The sequence below is a fragment of the Saccopteryx leptura genome, chromosome 1 (genome assembly GCF_036850995.1).
Source record: "Saccopteryx leptura isolate mSacLep1 chromosome 1, mSacLep1_pri_phased_curated, whole genome shotgun sequence".
In the NCBI taxonomy this organism is placed as follows: domain Eukaryota; kingdom Metazoa; phylum Chordata; class Mammalia; order Chiroptera; family Emballonuridae; genus Saccopteryx; species Saccopteryx leptura.
In genome coordinates this window covers 57,809,075-57,836,874 of record NC_089503.1, presented here as the reverse complement: position 1 = coordinate 57,836,874, position 27,800 = coordinate 57,809,075, and the positions used below count along the sequence as shown (strand labels likewise).

Sequence of the window (27,800 nt, the reverse complement as noted above, 5' to 3'; positions counted from 1 at the left end):
TGCCACATCCCCTTACTCGGAGATCTTTGGCTGAGTTGGGCATGTGCAGGAGATAAGAGCATCTCTGAACCCGTTGTCCCTGGGGCCTGGTATTATGTCTGCTGTGGCTGGAACTTATCTGGGCAGAGAGAGACATTTGACCCCATTGTCCTGATGAAGAAACTGAGGTCCCAAGGTTACAATGACTCGCCCAGGGTTACTGAGCGACTGAGCGGGTCGCTGCTGGGCTGAGCCTGGCTGCCTGGCCCTCAGCGTGTCTGCACTTCCCCCCCTCACAGCTGTCCCCTGGCCTCTCTTCCATCTTGCTCTATAGCATTGCTGGGACTGCCAGCTTTGATGGATGGCCCCACATTTCAGCCTCCCTCCCGTTCCTTTCCGGATGCTGGGCTGTTAGCCTCCTAATCACCAGTCCTGCCTGGTGGCCGCCAAGCCATCCATCTCCCTCGCACAGCCTCACCCAGCACAGGTGGTTTTTTTCGGGTGGGTGCTATAGGTCACCTTCTCTGAGGCAGAGCCAAGAGTGAGGCTGCAGCCTCTACTTTAGAGGAGTTAAGGGCTAGGGAGCAGCCTACGTCCCCGTGCTGGAGTGCCAAAAATCTCTCCTGACCTTCTAAGAGTACCTACACATGCATGCACACACACACACACACACTCAGTAACAGTAATAAAAGCTTTCATGTATTGTGACCAGTGGTGGGGCAGTGGATCAAGTGTTGATCTGGAACACTGAGGTCACCAGTTTAAACCCCAGGCTTGCCCAGTCAAGACACAAACGAGATGCAACTAAAAGTTGATGCTTCCCATTCCTACCCCCCTTTCTCTCGCTCTCTAAAAATAAATAAATAATTTTTTAAAAAAAGCTTTCAGCCTGACCAGGCGGTGGTGCAGTGGATAGAGCGTCGGACTGAGATGCAGAGGACCCAGGTTCGAGACCCCGAGGTCGCCAGCTTGAGCAGCACGAGCTCATCTGGTTTGAGCGAAAAGCCCACCAGCTTGAACCCAAGGTCGCTGGCTCGAGCAAGGGGTTACTCGGTCTGCTGAAGGCCCGCGGTCAAGGCACATATGAGAAAGCAATCAATGAACAACTAAGGTGTTGCAACGCACAATGAAAAACTAATGATTGATGCTTCTCATCTCTCTCCGTTCCTGTCTGTCTGTCCCTGTCTATCCCTCTCTCTGACTCACTCTCTGTCTGTGTAAAAAAACAAACCAAAAACAAAACAAAACAAAAAAACATTAAAAAAGCTTTCGTGTATCAAAAAACTACTGTATGCCAAACATTGTGGCAGAGCTCTGCATTATAATCTCATTCATCCTATTAGTTGGTAACTATTGGTAACCCCACTGTACAGATAAGAAAACTGAGGCTCAGAGAGGTTCAGTGATTTATACAAGGTTTCTTAAATATTTTCCTTTTTTCTAGATTTTTATTTATTCATTTTAGAGAGGGGAAAGAGAGGGAGAGAGAGAGAGAGAGAGAGAGAGAGAGAGAGAGAGAAGGCAGGAGGAGCAGGAGGCCTCAACTCCCATATGTGCCTTGACCAAGCAAGCCTGGGGTTTTGAGCTGGCGACCTCAGTGTACCAGGTCGATGCTTTATTCACAGCACTACCACAGGTCAGGCCTCCACAAGGTTTCATATCCAGGAAATGAAGGAGCTGCGATTTGAATCCCAGTCATATGGTTCACATCTTGTATTTACAACGCATCTGCATGCACGAACATGAGTCTCTGGGTCAGCCCTTGCATTACCTGTCTACCTGGACCAGGTTCCAGAGAAGTAGGGGAGTGCTAGACTGAAGGAGAGATGAGGGGTCACCGCGTACTGTCCACAGACTCTCACCCTGACGGTGACACCAATCAACTGGGAGGCTGCATGAAGGGGGCAATCTCCAGGCAGTGGGAAGAGGAGGCTGGGAGGCAGTTAATCGATAGTCCGATAGTCCCTGCAGCACTGCCTTCCAAGAACTGGGGCCCAGGGGAGTATGGCGCTGTGGGTCGATACTCCGGGCTGTGGCCCAGACCCAGCGAGCAGGGTGTGTATATGTAGAGTGAGGCTGGTGTGTACCGGCCTGCTGTCCCCTGCGCCCTCCCTTGCTCTTCCTTTCCTCTTCTTCTCCGCACCTCCCTTCCACCTGCCTACCCTTCACCTTACCCCTGCTTTCCCACTGCACCCCGCCTTGGGCACTGCAGCTGCGAATCAAAGTATTGTTTCCCCGGCAATAACCTATGTGCACCTACTGGTGCTGTGAGGTGGCAGGGAGGCCAGGGCTAGAACTGCAGGAGGTGGGGTGAACTCTCAGAGCCCTGGCTGGACAATTTAATGATATTGAATGTCAACTGCCTCACACCACCAGGGGCACGTAGTAGGCACTTAATTAGTCTTTGTCTTGTTTCTCCCTCAGGAGTCTGCAGAGAGCAAGGCTCTGGGGGCGGAGGAGGCGCCTGTAAGGGCACATGAGCTCCCTGAGTGTCTGTCAAGTGCTGCTGACAGAGTTAGCAACGAGAAGAGAGAGAACAGAGATATTAATACCTGACACCTGACAGAGTCTAGCCGAGCCCTGTCACCCGTTTTGACATGAGGTAGGGGGATGCCTGGTGTTGGAAGGAATGGTGACCAGAGCAAGGCTTGGGATCTGGCCCCCCCTTGCCCTCTGGGAAGGGCCCCTGAGCAGTCTCGGATCGCCCCCCTTCCTAGAGCAGCTGCCCCACCCCGCAGGTGAGCCTCCACCAGGCCCTCCAACTTGTGCTGGCCCCAGGAGACCTAGGTTCAAGTTCTGCTTCAGGACCTTAGGCCAAGTCATTGTCTGAGGGGGGGAGCTATTCTCATCCGTAACACACTGTGATGAGGATTAATTAAGATGTCACCTGTTACGTGCCTGCCACTTTCCCACTCCCGGAGGTCCAGCTACTCTGGATTCCCCAGAGCCTCTTCCCTGGACACAGCCCCGAGAGGGTCAGCTGTGGGCCATCTCCCCTCAGGATGTCCGCTGCATCCTGGGGTCTGAGCCTGTTGTTGAAGAAGAAGGCAGTAGAGGGGGTTATATCTTAGGCTCATTCACTCTGATAGGGGGACAAATGTGCTCTCAGTACTGAAGGTGCCTCCGTGAGTGGTCAGACTCCGGTGAGGGTGGGGAGGAAGCTCTGGGCCGGGATTCCCAAGGCCTGCTGTTTCAGAGGCTGCCTCACTCTATGATCTTGGGCAAGACTGTTCCCTGGGGAGTGAGATGTGGGACCTCTGACCTGCCTCTTTTCTAGACGATTCTGTGTTCTGGGGGAGAGGCTGGTTGGTAGTGTGGTTGTACAAGGTTGCTGACACCCATGCCACAGAGGGGCAGACCACTGGGATGGGGCCCAGGACTGAGGCCAGGTCAGGACTCCTGTGACCTTGGTGCCCTTATCCTCACGCTGCCGTCTTGAACTGCTGCGGTTTGCTCTGCCTCCCAGTCTGTGTTGCCCCGCCTGCCCTTTCGTTCCTAGTCCTCTGTTCCTTTATTATCAGCCTCTGTATTGCCTCCTGCCTCAGGCTTATCTCCTCCTGTCACGCATCCATCCATCTCTGTCATTCCCCTGTGGCTTCCTCCCGCTCTCGGGCACACTCTCTCCCCCCCCAGGGAGTTGGCCTGTCTGGGAGTCAGTCCCTCCCCGCCCGTTGCCTATGTGGTCTCTGCGACTCTGACCAGCTCTTGTCTTCTACTTTCCCCCAGCCCCTTCCCTGCCTCTGGATTCCCTTTGTCTCTGCAGGTCTTTCTCTATTCTTACCTGTGGGTCTCCAGTCTCTCAGGACCGGTCTGGCCCTGCCCTTCTGCCCCCTTTCTCCCTCTTGCAAGACCAGCCAGGGAAGCAGGTTCAGCCCTCCAGCCTGGAGAAAGGAGTAGCCCACACACTTGTCTTGCTAGCTGCCTCAGAAACCCCTGACGACGCCCTCTGCCCTGCACCATACCGTGCCTTGTTGCTAGGCTTTGGGCTGGCAGCACCTGGCTTCCATAGCGACGGGTGCTTAGAAACTGAAGGCCACATCTTCCAATCCCACCACGGAGTCTTGGCGGATCTAACGCCTTTGGATCAATCAGGACAGGAAAGGTGGGGGCTCTAAACTGCGTCTAGCTTAGGGAAGTGAGAGAAGAGGGGGCCATGGTCTCTGCCTTCTGGAGCTGGGGCCTCTGGGTGGGAGAGCTGCTCCAGTGGCTCTAAAGCTGAGGAGGCCCCAGGCTCTTTTGGTGAGCTAGTCTGCTACTGTGAGACATGGTTTGCCAGGGACCGGGCTTAGGGTGCTGTTCTACCATTTCCAGCTGTGTGACTTTAGACAGATGACATCATGTCCCAGGACCTGAGTTTTATTAACTGTAAAGTAGGATTAATGATATCATGAGAATTAAATGAGAGAGTCAACTGGGTGGCCTGGCATTCAGAAGATAGTCACTGACGGCAGTGCTCCCTTCCCCACTAAAGTTCAGATTTAATTAGCAGGTAGGATGGTGGTGGAACCCTAGGCTTGGACAAGGGTATAAGCAAAAAGGTGGAGGCTGAATGCACCCCACATGTGCAGGGGTTTGCTGGGGCCCACTCTTAACTGCTATCCACAGAAGCCCACAGAAGCCCTGGTGTTGGCGTCCTGGAGTTCTGGCATCTCAGGCAGTTAGAATAATAAAATGTTGGGATTTTGGGCGCCTACATTTTTAGGACTTTAGGCTCTCACTTTCATAGAATGTAAAAAGCACAGACTCTTTAAATAATGGGGTGTGATAGTAGAGGCTCTGATTTTCTTATAACACAAAACTCTGTGCCTGACCAGGCAGTGGCACAGTGGATAGAGCGTCGAACTGGGATGCAGAGGACCCAGGTTCGAGACCCTGAGGTCGCCAGCTTGAGTCAGGCTCATCTGGTTTGAACAAAGCTCATCAGCTTGGACTCAAGGTCACTGGCTCGAGCAAGGGGTCACTCGGTCTGCTGAAGGCCCGCGGTCAAGGCACATAAGAGAAAGCAATCAATGAACAACTAAGGTGTTGCAACGAAAAACTGATGATTGATGCTTCTCATCTCTCTCCGTTCCTGTCTGTCGGTCCCTATTTATCCCTCTCTCTGACTCTCTGTAGTAAAAAAAAAAAAAAAAAAAAGAAGCTCTGTGAGTTCTTGGAACCTCAAAACCGCACCCTGGGGCCTCTCTATATGACAATTTCTGAGTTGGCAGGAGTCTTCAGAGCATGGGGCCTTGGGTCCCTTCCTTTATTTTCTTTCTTTTTTTGCTTACACCTTTTTGTGCCTTGGTGGCCCTCATGGGCTCAGTTCTGAGCAACCCTGGACTGTTTGTGTGTGTGTGCTCACATGTGCATATGTATATGTCTGCATGTCTGTACATATCTGTACATGTGTAGATGGGCGGCTGGGGTCAGTGACTGACTGCAGCCCGAGGCACCTCATGGAGCAGGGTCAGCCCAGGAATAGTTGGAGGAGGAAAGCTGGGTGGCTTGCAGGCTGCAGCTGTCCAGGCAGGGCTGTGTGGAGCTTGGGGCAGCAACCCTTGTGTTGGTTGGGATCTGCCCTCTTCCATCCACCCAGCCTGCTAGCCAGGGCTCAGGAAGATGCATCCTAGGGTTGAAATCAAAACAGCCTCACAAGACCCTGTAGCCTGGAAGGCAGGAGGCAACAGTGAGGGGAAGAGGGGAGTGGATGAGGGCATAGGGGGTGAGAAAAGGAGTGAGTTGAGTGAGGGGATGGGGCTGAGTGAGGGGGATGGGGCTGAGTGAGGGTGGGGCTGAGTGAGGGTGGGGCTGAGTGAGGGGATGGGGCTGAGTGAGGGTGGGGCTGAGTGAGGGGATGGGGCTGAGTGAGGGTGGGACTGAGTGAGGGGGATGGGCCTGAGTGAGGGTGGGGCTGAGTGAGGGGATGGGCCTGAGTGAGGGTGGGGCTGAGTGAGGGTGGGGCTGAGTGAGGGGATGGGGCTGAGTGAGGGTGGGGCTGAGTGAGGGGGATGGGGCTGAGTGAGGGGATGGGGCTGAGTGAGGGTGGGGCTGAGTGAGGGGATGGGGCTGAGTGAGGGTGGGGCTGAGTGAGGATGGAACTGAGTGAGGGTGGGGCTGAGTGAGGGGATGGGGCTGAGTGAGGGGGTGGGGCTGAGTGAGGGTGGGGCTGAGTGAGGGGGTGGGGCTGAGTGAGGGTGGGGCTGAGTGAGGGTGGGGCTGAGTGAGGGGGGGTGGGGCTGAGTGAGGGGGGTGGGGCTGAGTGAGGGGATGGGGCTGAGTGAGGGGGGTGGGGCTGAGTGAGGGTGGGGCTGAGTGAGGGGGGTGGGCCTGAGTGAGGGGGATGGGGCTGAGTGAGGGGATGGGGCTGAGTGAGGGGATGGGGCTGAGTGAGGGGGGTGGGGCTGAGTGAGGGTGGGGCTGAGTGAGGGGATGGGGCTGAGTGAGGGGGGTGGGGCTGAGTGAGGGGGGTGGGGCTGAGTGAGGGGATGGGGCTGAGTGAGGGGATGGGGCTGAGTGAGGGGGGGTGGGGCTGAGTGAGGGGATGGGGCTGAGTGAGGGGGGGTGGGGCTGAGTGAGGGGGGTGGGGCTGAGTGAGGGGATGGGGCTGAGTGAGGGGGGTGGGGCTGAGTGAGGGTGGGGCTGAGTGAGGGGGGTGGGCCTGAGTGAGGGGGATGGGGCTGAGTGAGGGGATGGGGCTGAGTGAGGGGGGGTGGGGCTGAGTGAGGGGGGTGGGGCTGAGTGAGGGGATGGGGCTGAGTGAGGGGGGTGGGGCTGAGTGAGGGTGGGGCTGAGTGAGGGGGGTGGGCCTGAGTGAGGGGGATGGGGCTGAGTGAGGGGATGGGGCTGAGTGAGGGGATGGGGCTGAGTGAGGGGGTGGGGCTGAGTGAGGGTGGGGCTGAGTGAGGGGGGTGGGCCTGAGTGAGGGGGATGGGGCTGAGTGAGGGGATGGGGCTGAGTGAGGGGATGGGGCTGAGTGAGGGGATGGGGCTGAGTGAGGGGGGTGGGCCTGAGTGAGGGGGATGGGGCTGAGTGAGGGGGATGGGGCTGAGTGAGGGTGGGGCTGAGTGAGGGTGGGCCTGAGTGGGGATGGGGCTGAGTGAGGGTGGGGCTGAGTGAGGGTGGGGCTGAGTGAGGGTGGGCCTGAGTGAGGGGGATGGGGCTGAGTGAGGGGGATGGGGCTGAGTGAGGGTGGGGCTGAGTGAGGGTGGGGCTGAGTGAGGGGGGTGGGCCTGAGTGGGGATGGGGCTGAGTGAGGGTGGGGCTGAGTGAGGGGATGGGGCTGAGTGAGGGTGGGGCTGAGTGAGGGGATGGGGCTGAGTGAGGGTGGGGCTGAGTGAGGGGGGTGGGCCTGAGTGAGGGTGGGGCTGAGTGAGGGTGGGGCTGAGTGAGGGGGGTGGGCCTGAGTGAGGGTGGGGCTGAGTGAGGGTGGGGCTGAGTGAGGTGGGTGGGGCTGAGTGAGGGGGGTGGGGTTGAGTGAGGGGATGGGGCTGAGTGAGGGTGGGGCTGAGTGAGGGGGTGGGGCTGAGTGAGGGGGGTGGGGTTGAGTGAGGGGATGGGGCTGAGTGAGGGTGGGGCTGAGTGAGGGGATGGGGCTGAGTGAGGGGATGGGGCTGAGTGAGGGTGGGGCTGAGTGAGGGTGGGGCTGAGTGAGGGGGGTGGGCCTGAGTGAGGGTGGGGCTGAGTGAGGGTGGGGCTGAGTGAGGGGGGTGGGGCTGAGTGAGGGGGTGGGGCTGAGTGAGGGTGGGGCTGAGTGAGGGGGGTGGGGTTGAGTGAGGGGATGGGGCTCAGTGAGGGACGAGGTTCAGAGAAGGGACGAGGTTCAGAGAAGGGATGAGTTCAGTGAGGTGATGGGACTCAGTGAGGGGCTGGGGCTCAGTAGATGTTGCTGAAGAAGGTCTCACACTGCGCTCTCTGCATGCCCCAGGCTTCTGAAGATGAAAGTTGGGTTGAGTGAGTCCAGGCACCTTGAACCCACTTGACTGTCCCTGGGGTAGGCTGAGAGCCAAGAGCTTCTTTTCCTACCTCTGCTCAAAGCTGGGAAGGTTGGTAGAGCTGTTGAGAAAGCTGGACTCTGTCTTTCCTTTTGCTCATCTTCCTTCCTGGTTTCCATGGGAATTGTGGCTCAGAATAACCAGAGTTTGACAGGATGGTGCTGTGGGAGGAGTCAGCATCAGGCGTGGGAGAGGTGGGGGTGGGGGTTAAGGACCATGAAGGCTAGGACCAGGGCTCCAACTGTATCCTGTGGGCAATGGGGAGCCGTGAGGCTGTGGGTGAGGCAGACTGAGGTTTAGGTGAAGAAAACATGATTCCAGCATGTGTGGGGAGAAGGCACAGTGGTCCCTGAAAGAGATCCTGGGGCAGATGTGCCCACCCATACCTCTCTGTGTAGGAGCCATGTGATTGTATGTATAGGGATGTGTGTCTGTTTGTAGAAGTGTGTGTGCCTGTGTGTAGGAGTGAGGGGAGTGTGTATCTGTGGAAAGACAGTGAGTGCTTATATGATTGTATGCGGACTGGGATAGCCTTGTGTAGTGGAACAGTTATAGGGTTGATGAATGACTAGAAGCAGATACCAAGGCCTGAGGTGTGCTAAGGTGTGGGTGCCTGAACCTCAGCCCGATGTGAACCAGCAGGTCCTGGATTAGTCCTGGACTAGACTCCTGTAGGTTCCCTTCCCTTTCTGAGGTCTGGAGCCATCCAACTGCTGCTGACGAGACAAATATGTATGCAGATAACATGGACATGATATGAAGATGAATGAGACCTGTGGCCGCCCACCCCCATCACGTGGACCTGAGTTCACATAGCTTGTGCTCTTTTGAACCCTCACTTCTGCAAGGGTGCTGAAATCAGGCCCTGCCCACCCAGAGCCCGAGTCCATATTGCTGCCAGCACCTGCCTGAGGCCAGGTTCTTTCTCTAGGAGGGCCACCCTCATATCTGGGTCACAGCCAGTAGACACCCAGGCCTGCTCTGGGCTAGTGGCTACAGGCAGCACCTCTGCTTGCTATGAATTTGGGTACACACATACATATTTGCACACACATTTATTTTTTTTAATTTTTTTAAATTTTATTTATTGATTTTACAGAGAGAGAGGAGGGGAGAGAACAAGAAGTATCAAGTCATAGTTGCTTCACTTTAGTTGTTCATTGATTGCTTGTTGTATGTGCCTTGACCGGGCAAGCCCAGGGTTTTGAACCGGCAACCTCAGCATTCCAAGTCAATGCTTCATCCGTTGCGCCACCACAGGGCAGGCTGCACACACATTTACACACAAATGCCCAAATGTGCCATAATTGGACATTTGTGCACATATACAACTGTACATACATATCTGCATGTGTGCATACACACACCTACACACAAAAACATACTTGTCTGCATATGCATATATGCGTATTCTTTTCTTTATAAGGTTTTATTTATTCATTTTAGAGAGAAGAGAGAGAGATAGAGAAGTGGGAAGGAGCAGGAAGCATCAACTTCCATATGTGCCTTGACCAGGCAAGCCTGGGGTTTTGATTTTTTAATTTTTTTTAAATTTATTTATTTATTTATTTATTTGTATTTTTCTGAAGCTGGAGAGACAGTCAGACAGACTCCTGCATGTGCCCGACCGGGATCCACCCGGCATGCCCACCAGGGGGCGACGCTCTGCCCACCAGGGGGCGATGCTCTGCCCCTCCGGGGCGTCGCTCTGTTGCGACCAGAGCCACTCTAGCGCCTGAGGCAGAGGCCAAGGAGCCATCCCCAGCGCCCAGGCCCTCTTTGCTCCAATGGAGCCTTGGCTGCGGGAGGGGAAGAGAGAGACAGAGAGGAAGGAGAGGGGGAGGGGTGGAGAAGCAGATGGGCGCTTCTCCTGTGTGCCCTGGCCGGGAATCAAACCCGGGACTTCTACACGCCAGGCCGACGCTCTACCACTGAGCCAACCGGCCAGGGCCAAGCCTGGGGTTTTGAACTGGCGACCTCAGTGTTCCAGGTTGATGCTTTATCCACTGCGCCACCACAGGTCAGGCTATATATACACATTCTGTAGATACATACTCATTTGTGCATACACACAAATTCAGCTATACCATGGAAACACCATACATCCTCAGAAAGATATAAATTTATAAACCTGTACCCATTCCATCCCGCCCTCACCCATGGCATGCTCACAGACGTGGTGCAGGGCCTTACACACATGCACACACACACAGCTGTGTAAGAGTGGTTCACACCCCTGGCCTCTTCAGGGTTGTAGTGTTGAGGACGAACTCTAGATGGACACAGGGCCTGCAGAGATGTCAGCTTCCTCAGGGTGCTTCTTGTATTGTCCCCTTGCAGGGCCCTCAATGGTGCAGCCCTCTTTTAGTCCATGGGCTCCGTCCAGCCTAAGTCATGGAGAGACTGAGTCACATACATTCTCTCCTAAGGAACTTCCTGTATGGGGATCCGATCCCTGCCCAGGAAAGCTGGCTTCTTCCCAGCTAAGCCTACCTGGATCCTGCCTACCTGAGTTGCCTGAGCCTTCAAAGAGAACCAGGCCAGCCTTCACAGCTGCTGAGCAGTCTGAGGCCAGAGAGGGCCAGAGCTTTGCCTGAGGTCATGCACCATGTTAGGGTAGAGCTCAGTTTCGAACTTAGTGTTCCAGGAGTCTGACCATGGTTAGCAGCAACAGGATAGATGCATGTCAGACACCAGACAGGCTCTTAGAAGCAGGACACATGGTCACGGGGTTGGGAGCGGACTTGTGGTCTATTGTGAGTCTGCTGGTACAATGGTCTCAGATGAAGAGATGGCAGGTGGGAAAGTCTGCTCACCAGTCCTGGGTGAGGAAGTGCTTTGTACGCACAGTGGCCCACCAAGCTGTCATCATTAAGAGCAAGGGAGGGTCAGTTCTTGGACAGGACCTGAGGTCAAGTGGGCCCATTACCCAGACTCTGCTGTGTTACCTCTTCTGAAAACACTTACTCTGAGGCACTGGGTCACTGGGCACCTTAGAGTGGCCCCTAAAGTGGGAGATGAAAAGAGGCGGCAAGAGGGGCTGCACCAGCGGTTTCTCTATGGCAGACACAGGCAGAGGGTTCAGGGACTGGGAGTAGGAGACCCTCAATCACTGCATAGTTGAGGACAAGAGGAGAGATGGGAAAATCTGTTTTTCTCAAAGGCTTTTCCTCAAACGATGGATCATGAATTTAAGGCACAGATTGGAGCCAGACAGCCTGGATTTTCATTTTGGCTCCACTACTTATCAGCTGAGTGACTGTGGGCAAGTTACTTCATCTCCCTGTCGCTCAGTTTTCCTTATCTGTAAAATGTAGCTAATAATAGATCCCACCTATACTGTTGTTGAGAAGATGAAATGTGAGGCACATAATAAGTGCTGAATAAATGTTAAAGCCCCTCAGACACAGAACCCCAAATCCCAGATAAGGGCCATCCCTAACCCTTAATCCTATGGTATTGACGTCAGCCAAGATGCCTCTAATCCAGGGTTTGTGAAGCTGGCAGCAAATTAGAATCATCTGGACATATTTAAAAATATCTGGTATTTGTGGTGGTGGTGGGGTGTCCCAGCCATGGGCCAGGGTGAGAGCCCAGCCCAGAATCGCAGAATATAGAGCTGGGGAAGTGGAGGAGTCCTGTCTTGGAGCAAGGATCACTTTCTGGCTGTGAGTGCTGGGACAAGCCCTGTCACCTGCCCCCTTGAGGAGCCTTGGTTGCCTCCTCCATGAGGGGGCTGGTTGGAGAATTTCAACGATTACATAAAGGGGTATTTGTGGGCTTTGTAACCTGCCAAATAGCAAAAGAAAGAAGTTTGTCTATTGAATCTAGTGTGTTACCATTTCACAGATGAGGAAAGTGAGGTCCATAGTGGTCCGCCCAGAGTCACACAGGTCTGTGGCAGAGTTAGGGCTCCAACCCTCTGAGGAATCCTTGAATCTGAAGCATTGACACAATGCACATCTCTCTGAGTTGAGAGAAACACAGACTGGGTTCCTGGGGCCCTAGCCATTGAGCTGCAGTCTGAGAGACTAAGTAAAGATTTCAGAAATAATTTCTCAGAAGATGAGTGCTGTGAAAGTCCTGCCTAGGACTGAGAGCCCAAGAGATGGTAGTGGCCTGGCCAGGGTTTGCTCTTGACTGCGGGGTCTGAGCTGGCTGGCCTCTCCTGAAGAACTCCCCAGGGAACATAACAGATACCTTTCGGGCACCTGTGTCCCACCCAGGCCATCTAGAGCCTAGCAATGACCTGGTGACAGGTGCTCAGGATTGACTAACAGATTTGTGCACTAGGCTCAGACTCACTTCTTACAATAGCCCTTACATTGGTCACTCTCTTTACAGAACAGGAAACTGAGGCCAAAAAGGAAGGGAGGGTCTTTTCTGGGCCAGAGTCTTTACACATCTTAGTCCACGTAATGTTTTTTACAGTGTTACTAAGTAGGACAAATTGCTCCCAGTTTGAAGATGCAGTAAAATATATACATTGACTTGGTCTCAGTCACTCAGTGATAGAGGGGCTCCCATCCCTCCTGACGCCCGCAGACATGACACCCAGGAGAGGCACAAAGGGAAACCAAGAGGACTAAGCTAGCCCCCTGGAGGAGGTGGGCCTCTGGCACCCAAATGATAAACAGATTAACAGGATCTGGAGGGCACTGGGGTTGGGGCGGCATGGGTAAAGGCTTGAAGGTGAGAATGAGTCATCCATCTGAGAACAGGAAGAGAAAATGGAAGGAATGGTAGCAAGAGGGTCAAAGCTGGAAAAACAAGCCAGAGCTAAGTAATAGAGAGTCTGCTATGTCAGGGTTAGGGTTTGGGGCTTTATGATGCTGGTGGTAGGGAGTCAGTTCAAGGTGTTTGAGCAGGGGAAGAAGTGTGTTCCGAATTGATCCTCAGAAAGAGAGGTGGGAGAATTCCTGGCACAGCGGGCCTTCCCCGGCCTGGTGGCACAGCCTGTGTGCCAGGTGCCTGGACTGTGTCCAGGACTGGGCTCAATGACTCAACATTAAGAAAATCACTCCCCTGGGAAAAGGGGCCCAGATGAATCAGCCCAGTGAGGTGGGGGAGGCTGGGAGGTTGGGGGCTCACTGAGTCACTGAGTTGCAGAGAAAGGGGCTGGAGTACAGTGGGAAAGATTCAAGTCAGACCACAGCCAGGGCTTCCGGGACTCTGGCTGTCTTCCCACCACTATCGGCGTTCATTCTTCTGGCAGGGATGGGAAAACTGAGGCCCAGAAACCTGAGAGGGGGATCTGATCAAGGTCATGCAGCAAGTTGTTGGCAAAGGCCAGAGACCAAGCTCACCCTCCAGTCCAGGCACGTTCTACCGCCGCAGCTGATCTCATGCCAAGAGAAGGCTAGGAACTGGGTGGGTTCTGGCAGGGAGCTGGCCGGGTTGACGATCCCTCAGCCCCCTACTCCCACCCCCGCCGCCGCCAGGCTGACCGCAAATAGGTCTCGGCTGCGCCGCTGCGATGGGACAGCAGGGGGCGCAGGAGCGTTACGGCTGTCGCAGGAGCCTGAGAACAGAAGCTCTGCGGAGAACTGCGCTCCGGGCGCGCGGGTCCCGCCGTGGAACTGTGGATTGTTTGGTCCTGGGGCCTGCACCCTCTCCGGCTTCCAAGGATGCCAATGCAGACCTGCCTGCCCAGTGCTGAGGTCCCCGTGCTCCTACCCGCCACTCAGGAGTAGTGTGCCTGTTCGTGTGTGCGTTCGTGTCTGTGCGCACGTGTCTCCCTCACAGATTTGCTATTGCTCCGAAGGCCTGCACGTCTCGGAGCGACCTCTAAAATTCTCCCTGATTTCACCTTTTATTTTCCCCTGGAGGAAGAGCGAGCCCAGAGCTCTTTGTAATTTGTCAGTGGGCCCTTTCTCCCTATTCCACCCCCCACACTACCTTTCACTGCGTTCTGCCCTGGGGCTCTGGCCTGGCTCCAGGACTTGCTAAGTGGTGGGGGGAAAGGATATGACCAGACAGGAGAGGGGCCCTGAAGGCGACCCCTGCGAGGTAGTGAAAGGAGTGGCAAAGGGGTAAGAGAAGGGAGCGAAGGCTGGGAGCCGGCTACCTGGCGGGGAGCCTAATAGCGGACGAGATGGAAGACTTGAGAGCGGAGAGATAAGGGAGGTGAGAGCCGGTGAGGGGTCTGGCTGGGGTCCGAAGATCGGAAGAGCTGAGAGGTGCTGTCCAGGGTGGCGGGTGGGAGGCGGGGCGGGCGGCCGGGGGCGGGGAATGGGCGGTCCGGGGCGGGGCCCCGGCGGACAGTCGCGCGGACCCGGCGAAGCTGTCGCGGACGCGCCGGCCGAGCGCAGCGTCGGGGCGGCGGTTGGGCGGGAGGGCGGCTGCGAGCATGGTCCTGGTGCTGCACCACATCCTCATCGCTGTTGTCCAATTTCTCAGGCGGGGCCAGCAGGTCTTCCTCAAGCCGGACGAGCCGCCGCCGCCGCCGCCATGCGCCGACAGGCTGCAGGTAGGGGGGCCCTCCGCACTGGGCACAGGAGAAGCGGTGCTGGGCAGCGCCCGGCCGGGTCCTCCGCCGAGCAGGCGGTCGCCGGCTCCGTGGTCCACCCTGTCTCAGAGCCCGCCCCACGCTGGAAACCACCCTTCCCCTAGTTTCGAATCCTGCTCCTGTGCTGACTGCAGCCCATCTCTGGAACCCTTGAAGCCCCAGCTCACAGTCCAAGCCTCTCCTCCGACTCTGAACCCCATTCCAATCCGGACTTCACCCCAAGCACTGAACTCGCAGTACACAGTGTGACCCCAGTCCACACTGAGAGCTCTGTTCAAGTCTAGAACCCCCTGCCCCCAGATTAGTAGAGGATCACTGCCCAAACCCCTAAATCGCCACTGTCAGACGCGAGGCACACCCAGAACCCCCGAGCCCCAACTCTCAGTCAGGGCCCCTCCTCAGAATCGGGGCCACCCCAACCCCTAAACCTCCACTTCACAGCCTCATCTGTGTCCCCATCCACATTCCCACTCAAACATCTGAACTTCATTCCTCACCTGGGACCCTACCCCAGGGTCCAAATGCCTCTTTCCATCATGGTTTCTCTCTCCTCTGAAGGACGCCCCCTCCTACCTTGTTCCTGTTTTTCTTCCCTCCCCTCCTACTGTATAGGAGGTTCCTTAGTCTCATGTGGCTTGTCTCACCCTCACCTCTTGTTTCTTTCTGGGTGTGGTGGTTCCACTTTATTCTCTGGTTTCTCTTTTGGCTTCTCGGGGTCTTTCTGGGCATCCTCTCTCTGTGTCTCTCTTGTTGGGTCTCCTTTGCTCATGTGCTTACCTATCTTGGTCTGACTGTCAACCACCTTCCTCTAGGTCTCTGTCTTTGTTCTAGGGTCTCTCTTTGTGGTCACCCCTTCCCCTTATACCTGTCTCTTCTTTGGGGTGAGAAGGGGACAGTCTCAGACTGTTGGGCTGGTGTCCCCAGGACTTCCACTCCTCCCATGTTGTCAAGCATGACATGGTGTAGGCACTGGTGGAAGGGACTAAACATGGAATGTGTAGTTCTTGGTTGATGCCCAGGGATCTAAGGTGGGTAGGGGTGGTGCTGTGGGGCACTGGGGTTCATAACTTATAAAATTCCCTCACCCCTGCTGTCCTGGTCTTGACTGGGGGTAGCTGGGGGTGCGAGAGGGGAGGGGGGGAGTAGACTGCAATCTGGTGTCAGTCACCTGTGGTGGGAGGTGTCTAGGGCTGTGTTTGTGTAGGATAGGCTGAGTTGCCTGTATTGGGTGTGCCTTGTATGTGATCATGTGTGTTGTGTCATGTAGTATTGTGTGTGTCATCATGAGTGGGATTATTTGGGGGAATTCTGGGGGGGCTTATGGAGAGTGTGAGGATTGTGAGTGTATGGCGTTGCCTGCAGTGTGTGGCTAGGGAGTCTGCGTTGGGGGCATGGAGTGGCAGCTGTATATATATATATGACTATTGTGTGGGGGGGAAACTTCTGTGTATGTGGTGTGTGTCTGCCATTGTGGAGTTGTGGGGGCAGCTCTCAGGGGTGTTGCGTGTGTGATTGTGTATGTTATTGACTGTTTGTGTATAGCCAGGGAAAGCCACTGTAGGGGCTTGAGGAAAGCTTCCATTGATTTCTTGGCAGAGGGGTGGGGGGAGCTGTGTGTGCCCGAGTATGTTTGCAGCCTAGGTGATGGGCTGAGTCACTATGTACAACCTAGGCTGGCTTGGGAAATAGATGAGGACATATGTGTTGGTGATTGAGGGTCATGTGGCTGTTGGAGCAACTCTGGGTGGAAGAGAGTACAGCATCTAGGGCCAAGAGGTTGAGGACAAATAGCTGGTTGACTGTGTACATATATATTTGTATGTATGTACATGTGCACATGTGTGCACATGCACACCCAAGTGCGCATAGTGGGGAGGCAGTGTGCATGCAGGGCTATTCATGCTGCGGGGCTGTGTGTAGCCACAGATGTGACATTTTGCGTGATATTAAGTGTGCACGTTATCTATGCAGGATGTGTTTCTATGTCTGGGTGGTGGTGTATGTTGAATTTAATTGGGTATGTGTCTGTGGTTAGCAAGGTGAGTGTGGGGTATGTGAGGTGCATGGTGGGAAGTTGAGTGTGAGTGTGGTGTGAAGTGTGGGTGTGTGAGCTCTTGTGACTTTTCAGTTTGGCGTGTGGATTATGTGATCTTTTCTCCCTGTGAGCTGTTGATGTGTGTGGTGAGGGGTGTCCAGGAATATAAGGGGTGTGGGGCATGTTGTGGGTTTGAAATGTGCTGCAGGGGCTGTGGCGTGAGGAAGGGGGTATGTAATGTTTGGGGTGTGCATTGCATACCCCAAAACAGGTGTCCTATACATGTTTGTGGTGGCCTGTGTATGCAGGGAGGGCTTGGCTGTCATCCTGTCCTTGCTTCCCTCCCAACTAGGTCCCCAGAGATGCCTGGTGACGTTCTTTCATGGCCCCCTCAGGCCAGGCTGCGTCTACCCTTTGCCCTTCATCCTCCTCGCTTTGACCAAGGCCTTTGTCTTGGGTTTCCGGCTGAGCAGGCGCTGGACAGGCAGGCGGCGGGCGATGTCGCGGTGTGGGAACCTTTGTTCTTTTCCTCTTAGCTTGTCTCGTGTTTTGGGCTGGGATTTGGAACGGGGTGGGGAGAGGATGCACGTGTGGCAGGGTCACCGTGTTTACTACTGCCTCACTGCTCTGCAGAGGGGAGGGGTCCAGGCGCAGGCAGTGCTGCCTGGCCGGCATCCCTGCTGACACCTCTTTGGTGCAAGAGCATCCTGGGCCAGGCTTGGAGTTGGGCAAGTTTGCCAACCATGAGGTCTCAGTGCCCTGGGTGGCCAGGGCCCTCCCTGCTCCCATCGTCCCAGGTGCTGTGCAGCTGGCTGCCCTTTTCTACGCTGGTCTTTCTTCCTCCGTGTTCCGTGTGGCCCCCAGGAAGGGTCCCTGGGTTAAAATATCTTAATCTGTCTCCATTCTCCCACACATCTGATGGGGGGAATAGTCTTACAGAGACCTTTGTCTGAAAAAGGAAGCCTGGTCATACCTTTGGGGACCATCTAGTGTGGTGGGGAAGATCCCATCAGTAGGAAGATTCAGGTTATACCCTTCAGAGAATACTATGAGGAAATACTGGGCAGCCCAGCAACAGGTATCAGAGAGCATGAAAGGCCAGGACTCCTTACAGTTGGAAGTCAAAGAGACTCTCAGAGTTAGTCAGGGACGGGACCAGGGGACAGTGCGTCAGCATCACAGTTCAGAAGTTTCTCCGAAGTGAGTGGACTTGAGCTGGGCCTTGAAGCGGGTGTTGAGTGAACAAGGAAATGTGGTCTAGGGCTGAGGAAGATTCTGGCCCAACTGGAAAAAGAGATCTTGAAGGCAGCTGATCCTTCCCCAGCAATACAGTATGGCTGTGGATGACCACCCCGGGCCTCCGTCCTTCTCAAGCCTTCATGCCCGAGCTTGTTGCCCACCCCACTGTCTTTGGCTGGAGTCATGGTCATCATCATCTTTTAGGTAGCTCTTTCCAGATTCCAAGCTCCCTTTACAAATGTCTCATTGAACAGGTTAACTCATTCAGTTATCTAAAAGCATTTGTTGAGCACCTGCTATGCACCAGGCAGGCACAGTTTTAAGTGCTAGAGTCATAGCAGTGACCAAATAGGCCTCATAGGGCTCCCAGCTTCTGTGTCTGAGAAACCCTGTTTGTTGGCTGAGCCACACCGTCGCCCCCGGGCCCTGGGCAGATGGCCTTCCCTGCTATATTTCCCCCAGCCAGATGAGAACCTGGTTCTATGAGGCTTCCTCTTCAGATGCTTCACTGCCCGTTGCATGTGTCCTGACCTGGGCTTGCCATAGTATAGATGGTCCTATCAATCATCAGATGTTATAACCCCCTATTGGGTCAGCCTGACTGTCATCTAGGGAAACTAAGGTCCAGAGTGGAGGGCAGGGGACTTTAGGTAGTCTCCTGTTTAGACCCTCCTTTTACCAGCACAGAGACCAAAAGTCAGGTGACTTGTCCATGTTTCACAGCAAGGTGGCATTGCTGGTCCCAGAATACAGCTCTCCTGGCCACCAGGCTGGGCTCTGGCCCCAGCACCATGCTGCTCCTCTGGCTGGCCTCCATACTGCCTGTGGCGTGTAAATGATTATTAATGACCCCTCTGGCTAGGAGACAGGAAATGTTTCCCAGCCACAGCTGGGGACCTGCTCCCCGCCAGCCCTAGCCATCCATACCCGCTTTGGCCATGGTGTTGGCATTGATGTTATCTTCGTTCCGCCTCGGCCTTCTTTGCTCCTCCTGCTCATCTGCTTCCACCTCCTTTTTCTCTCAGGGGTAAAGGACAAAAAGGGACAGAGCTTTCTCTTCTACATCTCTGTCTCTCGCTACCTTCTCCAACCTGATTCATCTCCACTTTTTTCCCTGCCCCCCCAAACAGCCAGAAGTAGCTCCTCCTCCAGAAAGACTTCCCTGAATGTATGGCCAGTGCCTCCAGTGGTCCTATCCTGGGCCCTGGCCACTGAATCTCCCTCATTGCAGACTCTGGTGCCTCCTTGGTGGTTTGCTCTGATGCCCCTAGGACTGGGTTGGGGACTTCCTGTGGCTTGTCCTCAGTTTCTATCATAGAACTGACACATGGAGGATTCTCCCAGATGCTTCCTCCAGGAAGTCCCCATCCCATCCCAGGGACTCTTTCTTCCTCTGAGCACCCCCGCCAAGCCTGTCCATGCTATACAGTCTGTACTTCCAGGCCTTTGTAGGTGGACATTTAGTGAGCCCCTACTATGTGCCCAACAAAGAGGGTAAGTAGAGATGAGCATGGTGTGAGCCTTAAAGTTCTGCCATGCATTACCCCAAGTCTGAGTAACAGTGCATTTGCCTGGTAGCAGGTAGACAGACCTAGGTATCAACCTAACGGTGGACAGGTGATGGGATGGGGGAGAGAGCGCAGAGAAAGACTGATGCTGGTAGACTGTGAGGTGGAGAGAAACTAGGGGCCCTGGTGGGGCACAGCTGGGGCCCCTGATTGAACCGAGAGTGAGAGGGAGGGGCAAGTTGGGGATTTTTCAGGAGGAAACATATCTAAACTGAGAGCTAAGGCAAGAGCCAGGAGAAAGTTAGGAGAGAATGGTGAGGATGAAGGCTTGCCGGTGCCAGACAGAGAAGGGAAAGTGTGGTTCCACAGTTCTGTGAAGCTGGATCCTATCCTGCCAGGGTGGCTGAGGAGGTGGGACTTGGGGCAGGGGTGGTGAAGCATCAGGAGAACAGGAGGCAGGTGAGGCTGGCGGGGGCCAAACAGTGCAGGGCTTGTGAGCCATGTCAAGGAGTTTGAACTTTTTCCAGTGGGAACCGGGCAGTAGGGGAAGAGTCGAAAGCAGGGCAGGGTTAACTCAGACCTGTGTATTAGGGAGCCCCCTGGACCACAGGTGGAGAACACACAGAAGGAGTGAGTAAGAGGCTGGGGGGCCTGTGTGGAGACTGAGGCAGTGTGGTCCAGGCAAGGGATGAGAGAAGGAAATGTCAAGGGTGGAGGGGAGGGGACGGAGGGGGGAGGGGTGGGAAAGGGAGCCGGTGAGCTGTAGAAGTGAAGGGAGAGAGAATGCTGCCCCTGGGGCCTGGGTGAGAGAGGAGGACTGAGGGAAGGTGCCTGGGCCTGTGTCAGGGCCCTCGAAGGACCAGAAGGTCTCAGGAAGCTGCCACGTCAGGAGCTGTGAGGCTAGATGGAGACCAGGAGACGGGAGCGTGTGCAGGCTGCTCTTCCTCTGTGGTGTGGGCACATGGATCTGCCCTGTGCAGAGTGTTCAGAATTAAAAAACTAAAACAGTCTATGAAATGTAATATTTAATAAAATTCAAATCCAAAAATGTATGCATACATTCCAAATCAAGTTAAAATGTAAATTTATGAAAATGCTAAACATACGTGATGGTGCTAGTATCGTAAGCCTCACTGCTCCCCTCCACTTTGGATCTGACCCCCTCTGCTACGGTGGACCCTGGGGCATCCATGACCTTCTGGGCCTGTGTCCAGGGCACCTCCTCTGGGGAGCCTGCCCTCTGGCTGGTGACTTTTCCTGTCTCCCACCCTGAGGGAACTGGCCCCTTGGGCTCCCCCTATCTATGGTTGCCTTTATTTGGGGGGGGGCCTAGGTACAGAGGTAGGTAAGGAGGAGGGCAAAGGAGTTGCAGAAGCCCAGGATAACTTTCAGACAAGTTTTGCAGTTTCTGGACACCAAATGTTGAAGTCTCACTTGCAATCACGGTGTTGGGCCCTGCTTGGCTCCCACTCTGATAATCTTGCACAAGGCCATATTCTGGCTGCATTTTCTTGTCCATAACAGGAGGAAGTTGGAGTCAGTATCTCCAGGGAGTTTATGAGCTTTATGGATGGATGACAGAACCTAGCATTGTCAGTCTATGGGGTTCTAGCTGTCCACAATTCTCAGCTGCAGCCAGGGCTGTGCGAAGGCATGGCTGTGTGGTACCAACGTTCTGTGACTTTAAGATGTTCAGACTCCAGGAGCCAAAGATGCAGACATTCTGGGAATCCAGGATTCTAGGATTTGATGATTTGATGATTCAATGATTCTAAATGGAGCTGCTGGGAAGAGCTGCAACCACCTGCTTTGTTAATGTCGATGTTCAGTTATTAAAACAGAACAAGAAACAATGGAGACAGATAGCTTGGGGTGGCAGGTGGCCCCCACTCCCAGGGAGGGCTGAGCTTGCATTAGAGGGGAAACGAGACCCTCCCAACCTGGGTCACACAAGCTTTCTCTTGCAACAACAGAACTGGTGTGTGTGCGTGTATGAGATCTGACACTCCCTAAACTTGCAGGGTAAGAGGTCATTTCGTTCATACCCCTGCCTCCATTCCTACACCATTTCAGACCATGGCAGAGAGAGAAGTGCTGTTGCCTCCCAGCCCCTAAAGTCTCTGGGCAGAAATGTCAACACTGGAGGAAGGAGAGGCCTGCTCACCCCGCCTTCCTGGCAGCCTGGGCTGAGGGGGAAAACAGGACATGAGCACTTCCTGGACACAGACACGGAAACACGGAAACACACAAACCCCTGTCTGGTTGGGCCCTAAATACAAGGGCGTCTGACTAGGGCAGAGGCCAGGGCACCCAGAGGGGCAGTGTGGGCATTGCCAGTGCCCCTTGAATGCAGGCTGAGGAGGGAGAACCCTGCTCTGCCCTGGGGGTGGCAGTAAGAAGGGCTTAAGGAACGGAGGTCCCAGGCCAGGGTGCCTGGAGTGCTGATGACCACCAGCTACTCCCCTGTGGCCGGGCCACCTGGCTAAGGGCCAGCCTAGCTGTCCAGCGGCCTGCTGCCTCCTGGGCTGTGCACATGCCTCAGTACCCACACTGGAGTCGGAGCGGTGGCGGGGGCGGGGGGGATATCGAGGCTGGAGAGAAGGACCTCAGGCCTCTAGAGAGCCTGCCCCAGCTGGGTTCCTCAGAAGCCCAGTACCACTGCTGAGTTTGAAGATCAGGTGACAGAAGCTTGGAGCAGCCCAAGTCACACAGCACAGCAGGGCCTGAAGCCTGGCTTCCTGATTCCCAGTCCTGGCGCTCTCCCCTCTCCCTGGGACGCTTGGAGAGCAGGCGTGGAGACAGGGCTCAGGTTGAGGGGGCAGAGCCCTTGTCTGTCACCCCTCCATCTTTCTCCTCCCCCAGGCCAGAAGGCAGATGGGGTGGTGACAGCTGCTCCCTGTCATCCACAAGGCTCTATTGTCTGCCTCCTCCTGTCTTGGCCCTGAGGATAGGGTCCGTGGCAGGGAGCCCCGCCCCAGCTGCCCAACCCACATGGGCCTCCCTGGGGTTCTCTCCTCCCTCAGCCACTCTCCTCTTCCTGCTGTCCCATCTATCCCTCATTTTCATCTCTGCTTCCCTCGGGCTCTGGTCCCATCCTGGTAAAGTCTCCATCTCTGGCTTTTTGTGTATCAGTCTCTCTCAAAAGGACAGTTAGGCTTAGGCCCTGGCCGGTTGGCTCAGTGGTAGAGCGTCGGCCTGGTGTGCAGGAGTCCCGGGTTCAATTCCTGGCCAGGGCACACAGGAGAAGCGCCCATCCCTTCCCCTCTCCTTCCTCTCTGTCTCTCTCTTCCCCTCCTGCAGCCAAGGCTCCACTGGAGCAAAGTTGGCCCAGGCGCAGAGGATGGCTCCATGGCCTCTGCCTCAGGCGCTAGAATGGCTCTGGTTGCAACAGAGCAACGCCCCAGATGGGCAGAGCATAGCCCCCTGGTGGGCATGCCGGGTGGATCCTAGTCGGGCGCATGTGGGAGTCTGTCTGACTGCCTACCTGTTTCCAACTTCAGAAAAATACAAAAAAAAGACAGTTAGGCTTGGAAGGGCCCTGGAGATCATCAAGTCCGACCCTTTTATCCTTCAGATGAGGAAGGTAGCTCAGAGTAGGGGAGGTCCTCAGAGGGGCAGTTGCACAACAGGTTGTGGCAGGGACTGGGTCACAGAAGCACGCTGTCCTTGGTGTCTCGGGTTTGAGGACTGTGTTATGACCAACTTGATAGGTTTCTCTCCTAATCCCTGAGCTGTTGTTCTTCCTTCCTCTTCTTTGCCCAGATTACTCTCTTTCCTGTCACTGTGCCTGCTGCCTGTCTGACCCTTCCCTTGGGCAGACCTGGCCCTTGGGACACACACCAGAGCTCAGGACTCCGTGACGGAGATGCGTACCCATGCACACACGCAAGTACATACATGAGTATATACAAGTACCAGCTGAAAATCTGTATCTCATAGTTAGGAAGCTGTCCTGGAACCTACTGTCCTCGTCTTTTGAGGCACCACATACCTGCTCTAGGAAGTTCCCCAGGACCTCTCTGCAGACTGTAGAGGCATCCTACCAGACCCGTTGAGACAAATGATTTCTACTAGCCTAGGTTCTGCCTCTGTGACCCCAACGGCATGGCTGATTCTCCCCCTAGTCCTAGAGCCTCTCCTCGGTCTCCAAGAGGGGCTCAGCTTCCTGTGGCTGGGTGGGGAGAGCCTTGAGGTCCCCAGAGGACAGTTGGACAATGGGGAGGCAGTGACAGATGAGACATTGCGTCTTCCCCAAAGCAGGCTCCACCCTACTCTGACCTGGTGGTGTCTGGGGCACAGTCCTGGCCTGAGGGCCCCTTGGGACTAGGGTCTGACCCCCCCCACCCTTGACCTCTCAGTGTGGAGGTCAGAGAATCAACCCTGGACCCCACAGTAGCAGTTCTCTTACTGGAGGCTGTGGAGCCGGGTCCCCGGCACGCCAGCGGCATATTAACAGGGCAGTGTAGGTGGCTGGGGCCTCTGGGAGGGGTGAGCTGGTCTGCTCTAGGGGATTAGGCAGGAAGGTGGGATTATGGAGGAGCATGGATGCATATCTGAAGCTCTTCTCATCCTGTCTACTTTCCCTACGCTTGAAGTCAGAGACATGGAGCCGGAGGGTGAGGGGCAGTTGGAAAATCAAGTGAAACTAGCTGGCCCCTCTCAGGGAAGGGGAGGGGGCTGTCCCAGGCATCACAGTGGGTGGACCGTCAGAGGACACATGGAAAAGAAAGCTCAGACTCCTGGACAAAAGGGATGGGCCCTGGGGTCAGACACTTATCTCGGCCCTCGTCATTTCCTCTGCCGGACATGGCTGGGTTAGCAGGGTCATCGCACAGAGGGAAGGAACAGGCCAGAGCTGATGCATACCAGGACCTACAGGGGACTTAGGCACATGGGTGATCTTGTCACATCTTGGCCTGCAATTAGTCCCCCACAGAGGCCCAGCCATGTGGCCATAGTTACCCAGGGAGATGGCCACATCTAGACCATTGCCTGGCACACAGATCTCTGTCATTCTGGGCCATGTTCAGGCCCAGCAGCAGGCATGGCTGAACAGAGAGACCCCACAGGACGCAGGGAGTTGTGAGATAACCAGACCACAAGCATCCACAAGACCAGGTGCAGCTACTGTCACCCCTGTGACCCAAGGAGAGCCATAGATTCCAGCAGTCATAGGCAGGCATCCAGGGCTTCGCCAAGATGAGGGGGGCACCAGGCAAGCATCCAGACCCCACATTCCAGACTGTGCCTTCCCCCAGCTCGCTGAGTGCCTGAGGCTGTTTATTTCCTAGCAGGGATGGGTATCTCATCATCCCTCCCCCTCCCTGTCCCTACCACATGCTTCCAAAGCTGCCAAATCAAATCAGCCCTGCGCCCGCGCCAGGCAGGCATGGCGGCCAGCAGCTGACGGGCACAAAGCCAGGCTCAGAATATCCCATCGCCTGTGCCTGTCCCATGCCTGGGTGTGCTTGTCAGGTGGGGGTGGGGCGGGGCAACCGGCCCCTGGGCAGTGCTTCCCAGACAAGCTGGGGTTTCTGGATGCTACCTGGCCGGTGGGGTTCTGGAGATCAAGTGAGCTGTGCCAGGTGTGTCCACCGCATTTGAAGAGCTGTGGAAGTGGTGCTGATGAGAGCAGGTTGGGGGGTCCATTTGGAGCCCAGATAACTGGGTGCCAGGCTGGGGTGCTCACACACATGGTTGCACACACTTAGGATTGACAGCAATCCTAGCTGGGAGCCCAGCCCAGCGACTCTGTGAGCTGGACATTACAAATTTCATTTCATAGATGGGGAAACTGAGGCTTAGAGAAGGGCTAATGAAGTTCCCAGGAGAGAAGCGGAAGTGGACGGGGCCTGGGAAGGGGTAAAAATGTGGTAGATTCCACTTCTGAGTGGCTCTGAGCTGAAAGAAGGAGCTGGGTTTGGCCTTGGCTGGTGACTCAGTGGGTAGAGCGTCAGCCTGGTGTATGGACATCCTGGATTCGATTCTCGGTCAGAGCACACAGGAGAAGTGACCATCTGCTTCTCCCCTACTCCTTCTCCCCCTCTTTCCCTCTTCTCCCACAGCCAGTGGCTCAACTGGTTCAAAGTGTGGCCCCAGGTGCTGAGGACAGCTCTGTTGGTCCAGGCGCATCAGCTTCAGGCGCTAGAAGTAGCTCAGTACTTGAGCATTGGCCCCAGATGGGGTTGCTGGGTGGATCCCAGTCAGGGCACGTGCGGGAAGTTTGCCTCACTATCTCCTCTCTTCTCACCTAAAAAACAAAATAAAATAAATTAAAAAAAATAAAAAGAGCTGGACCTAGTTCTCAGAGTCAAGGGGCAGTAAATATGCCAGAGCTAGAGGTGCCCAGGTGAGCAGGGAGCAGGAAGGGAGTGTGGGGAGAAAGCAGGGTGCAGCCAGGTTAGGCTCTCTGGATGAGGCTGCTGTGGACAAGAAGCCTGGGGTCTTCTGGGTTGGGCGGGTGAACAGGCTGGGGAGAAGGGAAGGACTGGCAGGCTTGAGCTCCTGGTCTTCTTGTTTCTGCAGCCAACCGGGACCTCCTTGCACAGGAGCCAGTGCCCCCAGGAAGTAGAGACGCCCGGCTGGAGGTGAGAGCTCAGCAGAGGGGAGAGTGGGTGGGCTTGAAGGGGTGGGGGCACAGGCTGGGTGGCAGTCTGAGCATTGCCCCCACCCCTTGGAGAACTGGGAGGCTGGAGCCGAATCCAAACCCCACCCCCTCCAGCCTAAGGCTAGCCACACCACGACCACCAATCCCACCCTATTCCTCCTGGGGTTCCCTTCCGCTGAGGATTGGCCCTCCTCCCAGGTCACCTGGGAGTCATTTCAGACTCCTCCCTCATCCTCCCCACTCTCACCCAGCAATTCTCCTTGATTTCCGAATCTCTCTCCTCTCCATTCCCGTTGCCTGCCCCAGGCCCGGCTTGTCATCCTCCCTCTGGACAGCTCACTGCTCTCCATTGCCCCCATCCTCCATGTTGCTGCCAGAAGGATCTTTCTGACACAGAAATCTGAGCTTGTCACCTGTCTGCTAAAAAATTTACATGTTACGCATGTTCCTCTGCAGCCCAAGCCGGGCCACTGTCCCCACTTCATCCATTCCTGTCTCCCTAGAACTACTCTGCTGGCTTCCTCCTGCCTCAGCTTCCCAAATCCTTCTGGGCTCAGCTCTAGCCTCCCTCCTCCGGGAAGCCACACACCCTCCTCTGAGCTCTCCTGCGCAGGCAGTCAGAGGCTGGGGCATTCTGCTGTCTGTGCCATAAGCACCCTGCTCCTCCATTATGTGATTCTGTATGTCTTCGACTATGCTGCTTTTCATTTCTGACTCTCAATGAGTGCATTTTCTTTGAAATGAGGGCTGCCATCCCCAGCTCCGATCATGCCTTTGGGGTTCCTCTTAGAAATCTTCAGTGCTCAGGAGGGCCTTAAGCAGCAGAGATGGGGTGGGCTGGAGGTGGTGAAGACAGGTATGGAGGAGGGTGTGTGTAAGATGGACCAAGCAGCAAGACCAGCACCAGCCCATCTTGTGCCCAGGCCTTGCTGGGAGGAAGGGGAGGCTGCTGGTGTGTCAGTCCCTCCTCTGTGCCAGGAGCTTTAGACACACTTCCCTGTTCAATCCTCACAACCTCCCCGTGAGGGAGGGGCTGTTATTCTCTTACATGTGGGGAGCAGAGACCTACTAGGGTCACAGTGTGAGCAAGTCCAGGCAGATCTGAGAGTGGAGCCCAGATGTGTCTCATGCCCAACCCTCGCTCTGTCCCTGCCCTCCAGGAAGGCTGACCGGGAAAGACGATGCCCAGACAGGGGCCGGGCACAGCGAGGTCAGCGTGGGCGGGCTGCTGGGACGCGGGGCCAAGCCCTGATAATGTCCCTACGGCTGGGAGCTGGGGAGGCGGGGGGTGCTGGAAAGTCATTATTAATTTATTTATGGCCCTGGCATTCCCTGTGGGGTGGGGCTCCCCCCAGAGCTGGGACAGATGGTGTTCCTGGGAGCCAGCAGTGTCTCAGCAGTCGCTGCCACCCGCCAGGAAAGACTCTATTTGTCATCCTCCCAGGGAGCCACGAGGGAGAGGGCTGTGGAGAGCTGAGACCCTCCTGGGCAATGGGAGCTGGACCCTGAGAGAAGGAGCCAGGTCCAGGCCCCTTGTTCATGCCTCTGTGCACAGCCCCCTCGGCCTAGGCCAGTGGTCGGCAAACTCATTAGTCAACAGAGCCAACTATCAACAGTACAACAATTGAAATTTCTTTTGAGAGCTAAATTTTTAAAACTTAAACTATATAGGTAGGTACATTCCTTATCGAGGTAGCACCCGCACGTGGTATTTTGTGGAAGAGCCACACTCAAGGGGCCAAAGAGCCTCATGTGGCTCGCGAGCTGCAGTTTGCCGACCACTGGCCTAGGCTCTTGGCCCTGCTCCCTGCAAATTCAAGTTCTGCCCCTTTCCCAGCCTGTCAAACTTCACTCTTGCCACAGGGCCTCCCTGGGTCATCCTCATTTGATCCCTTTGTCTCTATTCTCTCTCCACCTTTCCTTTGTCTGGGGCCTGCTGCCCCCTCCTCAG

The 27,800-nt window shown here is 55.4% G+C and overlaps 1 protein-coding gene across 4 annotated transcripts in view; it reads left to right on the top strand.

Annotated features, from left to right (window-relative positions):
* Positions 1-27,800, top strand: part of PDE2A (phosphodiesterase 2A) — a 95,016-nt gene that overhangs the window by 16,371 nt on the left and 50,845 nt on the right. The window contains exons 2-3 of one of the 4 annotated variants that reach the window (XM_066367757.1): positions 14,352-14,421; positions 25,768-25,829. In XM_066367757.1, the coding sequence (XP_066223854.1) occupies positions 14,403-14,421; positions 25,768-25,829 (81 nt within the window). In that variant the 5' untranslated portion in view covers positions 14,352-14,402. Of the gene's footprint in view, positions 1-2,553; positions 2,582-14,269; positions 14,422-25,767; positions 25,830-27,800 lie in introns of those variants that run through there. The other 3 variants (XM_066367767.1, XM_066367749.1, XM_066367739.1) reach the window with 3 other exon arrangements.